Source organism: Cibotium barometz, chromosome 28 (genome assembly GCF_041138505.1).
Source record: "Cibotium barometz isolate CiBa-2024 chromosome 28, ASM4113850v1, whole genome shotgun sequence".
In the NCBI taxonomy this organism is placed as follows: Eukaryota; Viridiplantae; Streptophyta; class Polypodiopsida; order Cyatheales; family Cibotiaceae; genus Cibotium; species Cibotium barometz.
Window position 1 is genome coordinate 30,129,115 of NC_141073.1, and position 16,238 is coordinate 30,145,352.

Below are 16,238 nucleotides of genomic sequence, written 5' to 3' on the forward strand. Positions count from 1 at the left end.
TTGAGTTCTTCTACAAAATCATATACAAAGAAAATGCAAGATGCTCTTTGAACTTATTTGATTTGCCAATGCATCATGAACTTGCAAAACATGTCAATTAAATTATATGATATAAGCACCATTATAAAGCCAAGACTTTGTTTTATTTTCTCTTCTTTCAATAGAAGTTTTGCCAATGCATCATGAACTGCTAAACATGTCAATCAAATTATATGATATAAACACTATTATAAAGCCAATACTTTGTTTTATTTTCTCTTCTTTCATTGGAATAGTAGGGCTATGCCAAAACATTTCAATAAATTAGAGGGAGAACATATTCAAATCACACTTTTGGCTTCTTAAACATGTGTGTTTAATTATTCTCTCCACTCACACTTTGAGCTTCTTAAACATGTGTGTTTAATTATTCTCTCCACTCACACTCTAGTTGGGGATAGGCCACTTTGAGATCTTGAATTGAGCTATCAAATGATTTGCAATCAATCAAGGTTATAATTCTTGTTGAGTAATCAATAGGAGAGCTAGATTAATATTCATCTTGGATCAATTGGAGAGCTAGATTATGTACATCAAAAGGAGAGAAATTAATATATATATATAATTTAGTTTAGAATTCCACATGTTTTTTTAAATACGTGGGTTAAAGTGTGCATTACGACAAAAGTTTGTTAGCACTTCCAAGAGGTACAATTAACGTTCGAGAAGACCTTGATTCCTAATTCACTAAAACAAGTGCTCATAATAAAACTTTTTTTAACAAACTTGCACAATTTATTTCTTTGAGCTTATTTTAGATTGCATCCACAATCTAAAATAAGTGGGTTAAAGTGTGCACTACGGCAAAAGTTTGTTAGCACTTCCAAGAGATACAATTAGCGTTAGAGAATATCTTGATTCCTATTTCACTAAAACAAGTGCTCATAATCAAACTTTTTCTAGCAAACTTGCACTTGTTTCATTGAGCTTATTTCAAATTGCGTCTAGAAGTGATAACACGAGAGTCGCTTGCCATTCGATGTTCTTGAGAGACCTAATGCCTCATAATAAAGTGTAGCCTCCACCTCCTTCATTGTAGTGTCACCTCCCTCAACTCTCTCTCTCTCTCACACACACAAACACACTCTCGAGAGACACACACACACTCTCGAGAGACACACACACTCTCCACACACACACGAATGGAGAGAGGCTTTGAGTTTAAATCCTATTTCGAGCAATTGGTCTGTATTTGTCAATCGAGTTATATGGATCATAAATTGTTCACCAAGATTCTATGAGGCTGAAGTTCACATCCCCCCCCTCCCCCCTCCCATATCTAATTAAAAGGAATTACGAGATTAGCCCTAGTAGGTTGAGTAAACGGGGGAGTCTACAGAATTATTATTTTTTTCTCCAAGAAGGGTGTGCAGAGAGACGCCATCGCCAGAGCTTCCAATTCGCTCTGTTCTTGCGCTAGCGATGGATCTCTACTTTCTTGTACACCTCTCTTCTTTGTGTGTCCGCTAGCAGCATCGGCTATCGCCCGCTTCCTTCTTTAGGAAGAAAGAAGGAAAGAAAGAGGGATTTTCTGCATTCTGCACGCACGCGTGCGCGAGCGTACACAATGGAAGGAACTGCTATGCCCAGAACCGTTGATGAGATTTTCAAAGACTACAAGGGCCGCAGAGCTGGCCTAATCAAAGCCCTTACCGTAGGCGAGTCATTCTTTCCACTCACTGTGTGTGTTTGTCTGTGCGCCGTCTTCGCCATTGCGTGCTTCTTCTTTTTCTTAGCAAAAGCTTTGGTCTCTTTCTTCTTCTGCAGATGTCGAGGAATTCTACCAGCAGTGCGATCCAGGTTAGTCTTCGACCCGTCAGGGTTTTTTGCAAGCGGGTGTTTTCTTTTTGGTTTTGCCAATCTCGCGGAGAAACCCTATTCTGCTGGCAATCTAGCAACCCACGCTCAAAATCCTATTTTGATAGCAATTGAGCGCACAAAAACCCACGTAGAAATACTAATTGCCAGAAGATTAGGGTTTCTGCGCGTGGGTTGCTAGCAGATCATGGTTTTGCGCTCGGGTTATTAGCAGGTGATGTATTTCTTGCAGAATAGGTTTTGTGCGTAAGGATTTCTCTTAGATTAGGGTTGGATTTCTTGCAGATTAGGGTTCGTACGGGAGGGGTTTTCTTTTATTAGGCTTGGCTTACTGAGTACCTAGGTGTGCGTGGTCTGCTAACGTGCTAGGTTTTCTGCGTGTGAACTGCGAGAAATTGCTCACTTGCGCAACTAGTTCCTCAGTAAGTAGGCTTTTTATTGATGGGCTGCTTGGGTTTCATCAGGGTTCTGCAAGTTTAGGCTCTTATTGATGGGTTTAGGGTTACATTGAAGTTTTTCCAAGCCAGTTGTAGGGTTTGAAAGCTTGTACAAAGTATTGTCTGATCTTGTACGTAGACCGTATTTTCTTTGCAAACAGCAGATGCAGTTCTTCCCGGTGTATATTCTTGTGTTGTGTGTTCTGCAGAGAAGGACAATTTGTGCCTCTATGGCTACCCTGAAGAAACATGGGAGGTGAATTTGCCTGCAGAAGAGGTTCCTCCTGAGCTTCCAGAGCCGGCATTGGGCATCAACTTTCCAAGAGATGGCCTAGAGCGTAGGGATTGGCTCTCTCTGGTTGCTGTGCACAGCGACGTTTGGCTTCTTGCTGTTTCGTCCTTTTATGCAGCTCGATTCGACAAGAATGAGAGGTCTTCCTTCTTTTTCCTTTGATTTTTTAGTCTTCAGAAGAAAGAAAGGTTCTGACAGACCAGATTCTCTCTTTCCCGTTCTTGGAAACCTAGGACCTATGAACCGTACGAGAATTAACAATTTGTTCCATAATTTACAGTAAAAAAAATATTGTAGTTTGAAGCTTCGTGTATCTGACTTTCTGGGTAGCAGTGTAGTCGCATACCTGAACATGTTTGGCTGAATGGAAGGTCAGAGAGTGACTGTTTGAATGCTGATGCCTAACACAAGGACAATAGGGGTTTTTCTTTGCACACATAGTTCCACATATCTCGCTGGATTGCACTCTTGCCGTTTCAAGACCATGCCGGAGGTAATTTGTGTAACTTTAGTATCATAATTGCTCTATTGATGCTATTGCATCTTGACCAGAGGAACGTTTCCAGGCATGTGGAATGCTGGTACCTGCATGTAGTTACTAACATAGTCAAGTCTTAGCCTCATGATGGTCAAGCTGCCTGCAAGTTTACTATGCTTATTATTACTCTGATTTGTCTCAATTGCTATGGAGTTAGGATGGTTACCTGGCATGATGATCTTTTGATTCTGTTCAAAAGATTCTATGGAGTTAGGATGGCTACCTGGCATGATGATTCTGTTCAAATCTCTTGCATCACTTGCTGGCCTTGCTTCGATCATCTAAATAGCTTGGAGGTTTTATCTATTTCAAGAGCTTGGAGAAGCTCAATCTGAATGTCAGATTCGATGTTACTAATTATTACTTTGATTTGTCTTAGTTGCTATGGAGTTAGGATGACTACCTGCATGATGATCTTTTGATTTTGTTCAAAACCTTTTGCATCACTTCCTGACCATAGTTCGATCATCTAAATAGCTTGGAGGTTTCATTTGTTTTAATAGCTTGGAGGTAGCAAAGAAGCTCCAATTGAATGTCTTTGAAAGAGCAGAGTCAATGTGTTGGTAAACCCATGCCTATACAGTAATCACAAAAAGCTGTTTTGCTGCACCAATTTAGCCGTTGGAGCAGTGATTTAATGGAGGTGGCCACCAATGCTGGAATTAGTGTCTGGACTCTGTGCATCTTAGTGTGCCTTGAACTTTGTGCTTATTTTGGAAATCTTGTGTGTGTGTGTGTGTGTGTGTGTGTGTGACCTTAAGCCTAAAAGCCTTTGAATTGCCTCTAGAGAGTGCCTTCATAAATTTGCAAGGCTTGCTCGTGCAGGAGGCTTGCTCCATTGGGGAAGGGCTTGAGCAAATTGCTCCCACTGCTCCATGACTACACCAATTTGCTACTAATCTTGCCCTATACTTGTCAGTTAAGGGGATGGGGGCGTCCAATTTAAACTGGAATTTGCTTTTTACTTATTCTTTTCAGTTGTTGCAGTTCCTGTTCTTTCATTTGGATTGTTGTATGGCAAATATCTTTATTTTGCTGCTTGCGTATTTTTTCCCTTAAGCTATCCCAATTATATGTATCATTTATCAAATGTGTGGAATAGATACCTCCCCCACATGTACACCATTATGAGGAAGTAGATATGATGATTCTTCAAAGGGTGCACAAGTTTGAGCTTCTTAGGTGTATACAGGCAGCTGTGTCAGCTTTTGGTTAAATGGGCCAATTGTGCCTCCCCTTATTTCAAATTTTTTGGAGAGATGTATTTACTTGCGCCGTTTCATGGCATATACTCACTATGGTTTACACCATCTTGGTATTGTCCAGGAAACACCTGTTTAACATGATAAACGAGCTTCCAACGGTGCTTGAAGTGATTTCAGGCAGGAAGCAAACAAAAGAAAAGTCTGTAGTCAGCAATGGAAACAAAACAAAGCTGTCTGGAAAGATGGTGAGTGTTCCTATAGCATCAAGAGTCAGCACTCATTTCAAGTTTTAAAACTTATTTGGGGTTGTGGAATCTGCAGGGAAAGCCATCGAAACCAGTGGCTATGCCTCCTCCCAAAGAAGAGGAAGACACAGGAGAAGAAGACGATGAAGAGCATGGCGACACATTCTGTGGTACCTGTGATGGTCCTTACACAGCTGATGAGTTTTGGATTGCATGTGACATTTGTGAGAAGTGGTATCATGGTAAGTGTGTGAAAATCACTCCAGCTAAAGCTGAATATATCAACCAGTACAAGTGCCCTGCCTGCATTGGAAATAAGAGACCTCGCCCATGACACATGTGTTGGTTAAAAATGGAATGAAGGCTTGCATGGATTGTCTGTGAAGGGGGTACTTATAAATTTCACAGAATTACAGATTCAAAGGATATACCAATTGAAGGGATCAGGATAGGATATATATTTGCCAAATTGGGTGCCTAGGAGCACTTGCTCTTCTTAGGAACATTCATCTTAGCAACATTTATCTCTTTATCCTATCATTTGATTAATTAAGGCTTTATTATGTAAACTGCAAGTAGATGGAGCTCTAGAAATGTTTACCTCGATGAAGTGTGATTTCTTTGCCTGAGACGTTGAATAGTTACTTGACTGAATGGTAACAGCATCATCAGCTTTAGAATGTGATTTTGAGGACGATTTTAAATGCAGAGCTCACCGTGCGTGTACCGGACACACAAATCGACACATAAATCTAGTAGAGTTTAAGCTGTCTGACTAAATGATTTAGTATGACCTACCCTTGTAGGTAGTAGTAGCGTACAATAATTGCAAATTGTGCTGGGCATGCATTGATAGCTTGCTGGCATGCCTGCTGGTGACCAGCTGCACAGTTGTTTGCACTCAGGCGCAATTATAAGAAAAAGCCCTAGCTCAGAAGTCTCCCAACTTCGACATAGAGGAAATGTTATAATGATCTGATGGTTTGTAACACAGGATAGGATAAGGTACATCTGTATGTGCGCTCGCACGAACATCTGGGCAATGGTCTGGTCTTCCTTGTGCAGCTGGCTGGGTAGGTCTCCAATGCCCAATTGGGGGTCAGTTTCTGCAGGGCCCCAAAATGAAATTTGTCCATAAGTTACTGTTCTCAGATTCGCAATGCAGGTTGGCACTTCCTATTCTGCTAGAGGGACAGCTGCTGCAAATATGCTGTACCCACAGCTTGCCGTCTGGTGCCTGTCCCACGGTTGCATCACTTCACTCCAATGGCCTGTTAGGGTAAGCCTTTATCCTTTTTTAAAGATTTTCATATCTTAACCTTTCACACCACACATTTTGGCTTCCCCTTTTGCAATGTATAAGAGGCCCAAGCTCCCTCCATCAAGAGGTTCCGAGTCCTTCAAAGCAACATAAAACACTTCATATCACTCTGGAAATTCACAAATAAATAAGGGGTTCTAGCATTGAAGTGATGGATGGTCCTAAGCAGGTTCAACACGAGGTCCTTCGGGCATTGGTGGAAGCCATTCATGTGGGGACAAGATTTTAAAGTCCATCATTACCTTCGACTCTATAGAATAAAAGCTGGATATTTCACCCTTCATTTTTCAGAGGAGCCCACATTAGTACAGCTTATAGAGAGGTGATTAAAACTTGAGAAGGTTAGAGTGGCATGCAAGTTAGGGAAATGTGCTTGGAAAAGGCGGGCTTTTATTTTGGAGTTAAAGATGCTGAATCTTTGCATCCTCGTGGGGCAATGTGTGATTGGTGGCGATGTGTGGTGCACGCCTGTGCTAAAAGACCACAAGGGGCCATGGGTCAGATGACCTCACGTGTTGGACGAGATAGTACACTAAAGTGCCGAATGAGCTCCACGATCCATGCCTACTAGATTGATCTGACCCTCTCAGATGACAGCTCCAGATCTGTGAGATACTTGAGGCGGCGTGTGGAAAGTTTTTTAAAACTCTCTTAAAAAATAATCTCTCAATTTAAAAAGAGGAAGATAAAAATGAAACCATACATACTTTTAATTTGTGCTGACAAAAATTCCCATGGATTTAAAATTGAGAGAAACATCAATTATAATACCTCCTATGTTGTGTTTCTATTAAAAAAAAAAAGGAAAAAAATGGATACTCGTTTAGCTTTCCTATAATCTAGAAAATCAAATTCAATATATAGTTATGGGAAATATGCACTGTTGTCACTACATGCATCTCTCACTCGTTTTGTGCAGATTGTCTCTCTCTTTTGTTTTCTGCCCTTGCATGTACAGGACAAGAAGAGTTGCTCTCCCTCTCTCCTCTCTGTTTCCTCCACTGGAGTCTTTGATGAAGTGCCTTGCGAAAGGACGGGCAAGCAAAACCATGTTAATTGTCGAAGTGGTTAACAACCCGTGTGAATGTCATGATTATGTATTGTGATTGCGTACGACGTCGTGCTCACGTTAACCAGCGTCATGTGTGAATCATGAATGTGTATTATAATCACATATACTGCATTGTGCTTATAGTAATTTGAAACTAAGATTGATAATACATTGCACATTAAAATATTTGTTAATATTTGAAAAATCGATGATTATGTTTTTTGTTTAAACGGTTGTATTATATTGATTTAGTTATGGTGGTGTAGCTTAGAGCCTTGTGTTTTGAGTTTTTAACTTCAACACTTCAATGCCTTGGATTTTAGAGTGACACGAGAAAGTTTCAAATGGCCTTGGTGACATAAGTTCTAGAAATTAGAGCTTTATTTTCTCAGTTTTGGTTTGCGTGCTCTGCAAGGTTTTGGATTTCAGTATAGTACAAATGGTTGTTTCCTTGCTCAAGATCCTACTATATATATAAATACATACTTAAATATAAATAACCATGTTTGGAGAGTTGGCACACACTTTCTCTCCAAATTACAAATGTGCACACTTCTTCTCCCATAAATTACAATGTGCCCTTCCTTAGAAGTGTATGTGTTGTTAATAATATACACTCAAAACAGTGACATGTATTTCTTTTTTCATCTGTAGATCTGCTTTTTGAATAAAGAGAAATAAATTAGAGCCTTTTTAATACTTGAAATAAGAGCTTTGTGTTTTGAAGCATTAGAAATAGTTGGAAGGAATATTCACAGGACTCATTTCACCCTTACACAATCCCAAAGTCCATTCTTCTACAAGTCATTAAGACACTAAGAAAAACAATCCATAAAAACCAAATCTCTTTAGTCTGCCTAAGAGCTTTGGCAAATTCAAGTAGTCTTAAGAGTTGTACCTACAAAAGCTCTATTGTAGATGGCTTTTGATGCGATAAGCAAAGGTCAACTGACATTTTTTCACATGCTAGTTCCTATATGTTTTACCGATAAGGTTTAAAAGGGTGTGAAGTGACTCCAAAGAAAGAGGTGTTTTGGAAGCCATCATCAATGGTGGGCGTTTTGACCTCCACAAGGGTCACAACTGGCTTCTGAACACCAAGCATGCACACACCATGGCTACAACCTACAGCACATTATATGCATCCACGTCCATGCAAACCGCTTATGAGATGCACCCTCTTTGATGTAGGAGGAACCCTCGTGAGCTTGAAAAACCCTAGCAAGTGGGAACTGTAAGCTTGAAAAACCCTAGCAAATAAGCATCACTTGCCTGTTTCGAGTCTCCTTTCTATCATGGCTAGGTGTCACTATGATATCCCTTGTAGCAGGAATTGTCGAAATTCTACTGCTTCACATCTTTGGAAGATGTCTGCATTCGCATGCTCAACCTCCTCCCAGTAATGGTTCTCAAAATCCCTTTGCCCCCGGTTTCACCTTGTACTCTGAGAAGAAGGCAGTGCGTGCATAGCTTTTTCTGCAATAGGTTGCAGAGCTGAGCAAACAACCTGCAGAGTCGAAGCCAGATCTCCTCCTCGAAACAGATGAATCGAATCCCTCCAGCACATAGTTAACAAGATTTTGCACCAAATTGAGCAGGACTCAAGGGTCCATCACATGGTATTGTTACTCTGCAAGAAGTGGGTGTAGACCTCTCTCTCTCTCAAGAGAGAGGAACTAATCTATAACTGATTGAGGATCTTAGGAAGAGCCCAATCTCTTGGAGCATGGCATATGTGGAGAAGAAGGCGAGGAGTGTAGGAGCGAGGGAGAGAAGGGAGAGAAGGACTACCCGTGGTTTCTTGCATATGTGTGCCATGTATAATGAAATAAGATAAGACTATAGTACGAGAAATTGATACCAATTGTCCATCCACCTCTCAAATTTCTCACAATAATTAACACGAACAAGGCAAATGCTCCAACCATTGAATATGGAAGAATCATCTCACAAACTCCTTGCACGTGAACAGATTAACCAGCTGAGTTGTAATTAATTGCTCTTACAACAAATCGAATTGCGCATGGCTGGTCCCAACGACATTGAAATGTTAAATAATAGGAGAAGGCCAGCAACTAGTAGTAGCCGTCTGCCGGGGGACCCTTATGAAGAGGTGTCTCGATTTTAGGCCTTGCAAAACATCTTACCAGATAAGGTGGTAGAATTACAAGACTGGTAAACATGTTTATGTTATGTGAACACTATTTGGACTTCAAAGCACCATCGCTCTATATTGGCATAAGGACATGTGAGTTAAGATAAGTTAGGGATAGGGTAGTAATATGGTATTGGCCCATCTACTATGCCCACCAACGCTTGTAAGGGAGCCCCCCTCTGTGTGTGAGGGAGAGAGAGAGGGGAGGGGGGCATGTGAGAAAAAAATGGTGTGAGAGAGAGACACACACTAAGAGAGAGGGGGGAGGGGGGCATGTGAAAAAATGGTGTGTGTGTGTTTGTGAAAGTAGATGCTAATATAGACAATTATCGTCATATGTTTCAGACACAGGTTTGAAAATGTACAAATGAACTCATTTGTATTAATAAAAAGGTTGAACTATTAAGTAAAGAGAGGAAGGGAAATAGACCCATACACCTACTTATTTATATGATTGTACAATTTAAACACCCATGATTGAGTGTAGAATAAAATGTATAATATGTAATAGTGAAAAATGTATAGATATGCACATCATTATTTTATATCTGTACGAATATGTGTGTTAGTGTGTGAATATATGTACATATTATTATCATTAAGAAAGTTATGATAGCATATGAAGATGGAGATATTATGGAGATGAAGCATATATCACGATCAGTTTATCTACCATCGGCGACGACCTGTTCAGTTGGAGGGATCATTATAAAAGACCATCTCATATGCAGCTCGAGTGAACTAGGTGAAATAAAGTGAGCACAGTAAGTAGAAGCCACGTGCTGAGTGTAGTCTGAGCCTAACACTCACAACACTGTATGTACTATCATATATGTGCTGTTTAAGCTCCTTATAGTAATAAGATTAGGGCTTTAGGGATTAGCACATCCACTAATTAGAGTCAAAATTATTACTCATATATGTCATCTGATTCAATAATATAAATAGTACCGATTCAGTTCTTAACTAGTTCATTTAATTGTCTGTGCTGATCATTGTCTCACATTTCCTCCTGTCCTCTAAATTTCAACATGGTATCAAAGCCTCATTTACTCCATTGCTGCTTAGGCGCCACATAGCCTCTAAGATCAAGCACACCAGCATCTACATCAACTTCAATCACACACTACCACATCCATGCTGCACAAACTGCTAAGTCAATCTTTTGCATTTTGGCATTCAACATTATGCACTTGGGTTGCAGATTCAGCAGGATGGACATTTCACGAGCGAGAGAAAACAAGCAAGAGTGCTTTTCAAGCAGAGGAGCATCATCCAAGAAGAGAGTGCATGGAGAATGAAGAGAGCTCAAACAGAGCAATGCGATACCGTCGTGGATAGTCTGAAGGCAAGGCATAAGCACACCACCTTGCTGTGGTCCACCCTATGGATTAATCAGGGCACCACAGTGCTGCTTTGTATCTTGCAGAAATCCAAAGCATGTAACTTTAGACTTAGGTTCTGTCCATCTTATCCCTGCCCATAGTGTTTTCACTAGTGTCTTCTCTTGAATGGTGGGCAACATGGATTTTGAAGGTGTCAGAATAGCTGGTCCTCTTTTGTTAATTGTCACAGTCACGTACTCTAGCCTATAACACCTGGAGATGCCAAGATAGGTCTTTTACATTGCACATATTTTTGCTCTTGGTCTACTTTTGGGCAATCCAGATTAGCCTCTGCCATTGCATTGTGCAATGGCAGAGGCTAATCTGGATTGCCCAAAAGTAGACCAAGAGCAAAAATATGTGCCCTAAGATTACATTGTGCTTGACCCAAAATTGACACTTTAAAGGGTTTAAGGATATATGATACAATCAACATCTCTCAAACACCTTTCTCAAGTAAGCCAAGTGTTTAGTCCAGCGTGAGTGTGCACACACATTGTCAATGAATACCTCCAACCACTTTTGCAAGTAGTCCTTGAAGCTTGGAAAGTTGTTGGGGCATTGGTGAGGCTAAATGGCATAACCTTATAAGCATATGTTCCCCACATTGTATTGAAAGCCATCTTATGCTGGTCTTCTAGTGCTATGGACACATGATTATAGCCTGAAAACCCATCTAAGAAGGTGTAGGATTCTTCGCCTGCTACCCGTTCTAATACATGTTCTATATATGGGAGTGGATAGTGGTCTTTTCTAGTGCCTGCATTGACCTTTTGGAGATCAACACACTCTCAATTTTGCATTTTTCTTTGGCACAATCAGGATTGGTGAAAGCCAATCTATGTGCTCGATTTCATAGATGAAATTCGCAGAGCGATGAGTTTATCAATTTCCTCCTTTATAATTGCTGCATATTTCGAATTCATTTTGTACGATTTTTGCCCCTCTTTTGCAAACCACGTACATCATAGAAGTTTAAAACTGTGTTTTCATTCAAGAAACACATATAAACTCAACCATGCAACATAATCTAGTTACATAACACCATAGAAACAACAACGCAACTGCCACATGGCATTAAAATATCGTCACATTACCTCTGTCATGCTACCCTATTGTTCAATGTAACCTTATACTAAGTGATGAAAGACAACAACCCGACACCAAACCTCCATGTCATATACTCTATAGTAGTTCTCAATCCACCCCATAGAATCTCTTACACAATCCGCTTCACCAAGTTGGATCCTACAACAAGTAAATGGTGAACATAAAATTGATTTCAAGGAAAGCTCTAACCTACCATGTAGGGCACCACCACCAACCAACCACTATGAGAAAGAGTAGCAGCTGCCAAAGATCGCCGTAATGGACATGGTCCTCTATAAACACATCCAATGGAGGCCTCTATGTACTCCCATGGAGATTCCCTCCAAATGGGAGGTCTAACAAAGTAAAGTCTACTCCCCATGGGACCTACTTACCTTTCCTAGTGTGCACACAACTCATGGGATTATTCTTCAATTTGAAGAAATTGTGGATGTGGGTGTACACAGGATCTCTCTGACCACTAGCAAAAGCCTTACCAATCACAATATAGTCCCCATGAACAGCCATGCACAGAGAGACACCATCAAAGTGTATAGTGTGCTTTGTCAAAAAAATGAAAAAAATGGGAGGCTTTAAAGTAGATGCAAATGACAGAAGAATCTCTGCACAAGAGCACAAAACAAAGAAAAACCATCACACAAACACCACGATGCGATTTTCACTAGATTTACTAAAGGAGGAAGCCACCCACTCACTAGTGCGGGAGCCAACTCATCCTCTTTGGCAAGAAATTCATCATCAACATGGTCCACATGTGGCTCAACAACACTGGCTCCCCTCTTTCTTTTTGTTTCACCTATAGCCCACAAACAAGCTTAGGAAGAACAAATTGCATACTTCACATTAAGTTTTCATAATTGCCCAATGAACCTTGTGCTGACAATGGGGGATCATTTGATGTATCCTTTCTCATCATAGAATGTGTCTTGAATGCCTCTTTCTCTCATTCTAAGATGTGGCCTTTCTCCATGTCCAACCACCATCGACAATTATCCAACTCCCAATGTTTAAGGGAATGGAAATTTTGGGGGTACATGGTGGTATCCACATTAGCCATAGAGATCCACTGCCTGGCCCAGACAGGTAAACCACCCAAAAGCTGGCTCTCCTTCAAATAGAGTAAATATTTATTGAAAAAACAATGCACAGTCAAGTTGCTTGCAAAACTCGACCAAAACACAACCAATATACAAAGCCATGGAAAGTGTGTTCCAAAGTGAAGAGGCTAGGTTGTATGTACTTGAACACTAGACACTGTATAACAATATGCACCATATCCACTTTCTTCAGATCCTACACCTCTTTGTCTCTTGAACGGACCTTAGTCTTTCTCACCAACGGAAACATGTATCTCCTTCTTCTATCTTCACTTCCTCATAGTAATCCTGGAGTATATAATCAAATGGCAACACAATGCCCTCTGGGATGGACACATAGACTTCCAAAATCTCTAAAGCACGTTTTTGGATTTTATCCAAAACAAGTTCCCTTGGGAGCCACCTGAGGACACCACACCAAAACACATGAAACCAATATGTAACAACAAATAATGAAAAGAAACCATCCGTAGAGACATTGAAGTTGGAAGATCACATTCTATACTCATGGTCACCTTTGAGAAGAGCAAACATAGCTTTTGTAGTCTTGTTTGCTTCAAAAAGTGAAAGCCATCACAACCGCACATCCGTGCTCACATCACACAAACCAATTAAATTAAGCTTCTCCAATGAAACAAAACTATCTTCACTCCATTTCAAAGACAATATTGCCTTCTTCCATTCATTACCTAACTTTGGATCCAAAATATTTAGAATCTGTCAAAGATAAAACAATCTTCAACTCCAGGGTGGTAATGACTTCCAAGACATACATTGCAATGCACCAATAATATACCTTGCCTATTCTGTCTAAGTACTTTCGAGTGAGATTTTCACTTTCTTTCTTCTCCAACTTAGCAAACTCATCATTGGACGCTTGACCTTTGAGAGGACCAAGCCTCTTCTCCAATGCATTTTCAAATTTCACCTACACAGACCACATTATATACACTTTAAAAAAAAGCACAAAAAAAATATTACGCCGAGATACTTACATATTCATTCTTTGAAGTCCAGTCAATAAAGCAATCTCACTGACCTTCCTAGGATCAATGATTGTGCAAAACACTCTTGCATGTCGACTCTTTGTGTTAGAGAACTTCTCTATTATGATTGATGACCATGCTACTGTCCTATGATTTCCCTCCAAGACATAAAACATGTGTCCAGATAAGATTTTCAACTTGTCAATATGCGCGATGTCATATTCAAACTCTGTATTGACAGCCCTGTAGTGCTCATCCCAACTTTGCTCAATGTCATTAGTGACCATGCTCTCCTCCCTAAGTGATTATACAAGGACACTATAAAAAACCCCCTTCTCCTCCATATAACCCTCATGTTGAATGGCTGCCTTTAGAGAAGAAACATCATCTTGCAATTCATGGACTTTGGCATGTGGAATCAAGCAACATAAAGGAATAGGTGGACAGACAGTAGAGCTCATAATCTTTGTCCTCCTTATGATGTCCTCACCACGAATCATGGTCATGTCACCTTCCTCATCACTAGCCCCTGGCTCATTCTCAGAAGTGGATACATATTGCAATTTGAAGGGAAGCCTCCATTGCAATTTGAGTCTCATCAACTTGCTCTTCCCCCCCGCTTCATACATCCCATTGCCATCTCTAGAAGCCTCTTTTAACTCATCAATATTTGGAGGACTAACTTTCTCCATTATTTCTTTGTTGCCTTCCTTGATGAGCAACACTTGATTGCTCTTTCTTCTTCCCGTTTGTTTTTGTTTCCTACCAGTTTTTTTCTCCATCCTAACATAAAACAAAAACACCACTCAATCACGCATGGAGAACATGTTTCCTACCTTTTGCATCAAAACAACTACAACATAAGAACTTCAAAGAGACTCCATACAAAAAAACAAGTCATGACAAAACAATTCACACTATTGGCCATCGCTTGACCATGGCTTGGGCATAGAAGTGACTGTAAGCATATTAAAGATTAACATCATATACTCATAGAAGTGACTATGGCTCGGCCTTGGCATTCACCTTGGTGGAACTAAAAAAGTTGTGTGAGCAAGCAACATTAGAAAACCATGTGCAAGCCACATATGAACAATTAACACAATGCCTTGCAACTCAATGTGCAAGCCACATATGAACAATTAACACAATGCATTGCAACTCAATGTGCAGCAAGCCATACATGAGCAAGCTTTACAATGCTCTCCAATTAATGGCAATAGTGTTTAGAAGCAGCCCGCGTCGACGCGGGCTGCTTCCCAACACCAGTGGACATTGCTTGGAGGGCATTGTGTTGCATGGAGGCCATTGCTTGGAGGGAAAAAGCTCCTTGTACAATACTTGTGCTTGGAGGTAATAGTGTGGACAACATGAAAACTAAAATACAAGGATGATTGATTTACCTACGATCAAGAATTAATTTCAAAAATTAGAAACTGGACGATAATACTCGACTTTAGAATAGCAATCAAGAATAGGTAATATAAAATAAAATTCTTGAAGGGCCATGGCTTGGTAAAGGCCAATATACTGGCCAACACATGGCCTTTGCCATGGCTTGGCAAAGGCCAATACTATTGGGAAGAAGCCCGTGCCAAGATAGGCTGCTTCCCAATAGTATTGGCCTTTGCCAATGGCTAGCCCCATACATACAAAAGGTATGCTTATAGATGATATGGTACCCTCTAAGTGGCTTGCTTTGATATAAGATCAAAGCCAACATCCTCAATTAGCCTATTCAACAGGCCCTTGCATTTCATTCTAGCTAGAACTCTTTCTGCATCAGCATCCACATACATATTGGATAGAACATTCTGGATACATCTCAAAAACATGATTCGCAGCACGTTTTGGGCTTGTTCTTTTACAAGGGCCAAAACACATGGCTTGGCCAAGTGTTGAAGTAAGTATTCTGTTCCTATACGGCCACTACTGTTGGGAAGCAGCTCGTGGCGTCGACATGGGCTACTTCCCAACAGTAGTGGCCATGGCCAAAGCCCAATATGCCATGATTATATTAATGCTATAATCACATCATGCAGGTCGATCAAAGCATTGGAAGCTCCCTTTTTTCGATGTTAAGATGGCGTAGCTGCATCATGGCCATGGCTAAGAGTGCCAATCCATAGCCAGCATCTATGGTGAGCTAACTAGGCACAATATTTAGATTAGCATAACAAAACATAAAAGGGGGCTGGAAGCAGCATGCGCCAGCGTGGGCCACTTCGAGTCCCCTTTTTTATTTATGTTATGCTAATCCAAAACCACATAACAGGATTGCCATGATTTGTTGATCCAAAACCACATAGCGGCAAGCAAAAATTACAAACCATATCTTCATATTATTTCCATAACCTCACAACCATAACAAAAAAAAGGGGCTAGAAGCCGTGCCACTTCCAACCCCCCCTTTTTTTTAAGAATTGAAGTCCATGGAGTACGTCTTGCCACTTCCAACCCCCCCTTTTTTTTAAGAATTGAAGTCCATGGAGTACGTCTTGCCCACAAGGCGATTCAGCCATGGCAAAGAAGTAAGACATGTGGGCAAACATCATGAAG

General features: G+C 40.5%; 1 protein-coding gene and 1 long non-coding RNA gene across 2 annotated transcripts; both read left to right on the top strand.

The window, feature by feature from the left end:
• The first annotated feature begins 1,263 nt into the window (after positions 1-1,263).
• LOC147622727 (PHD finger protein ALFIN-LIKE 2-like) lies at positions 1,264-5,143 on the top strand. Its single transcript, XM_086822353.1, has 5 exons — positions 1,264-1,697; positions 1,807-1,839; positions 2,504-2,726; positions 4,451-4,574; positions 4,651-5,143. Exons 1-5 carry the CDS (start codon positions 1,607-1,609, stop codon positions 4,906-4,908), a joined length of 729 nt encoding a protein of 242 aa, XP_086678479.1. The 5' UTR covers positions 1,264-1,606; the 3' UTR covers positions 4,909-5,143.
• A 128-nt stretch (positions 5,144-5,271) lies between these two features.
• LOC147622728 (uncharacterized) lies at positions 5,272-6,565 on the top strand. The gene is made up of 2 exons (XR_015269494.1): positions 5,272-5,853; positions 6,065-6,565. It is a non-coding gene; the product is annotated as an uncharacterized LOC147622728 (long non-coding RNA).
• Positions 6,566-16,238: the final 9,673 nt, after the last annotated feature.

What these genes read in the sequence shown, in the direction of transcription:
- LOC147622727 (XM_086822353.1), top strand. Translation starts at nt 1,607, where the DNA reads ATGGAAGGAACTGCTATGCCCAGAACCGTTGATGAGATTTTCAAAGAC. An exon ending in CGATTCGACAAGAATGAGAG is followed by an intron (nt 2,727 to 4,450) that starts GTCTTCCTTCTT and finishes GGTATTGTCCAG; the next exon opens with GAAACACCTGTTTAACATGA. An exon ending in CAAAGCTGTCTGGAAAGATG is followed by an intron (nt 4,575 to 4,650) that starts GTGAGTGTTCCT and finishes TGGAATCTGCAG; the next exon opens with GGAAAGCCATCGAAACCAGT.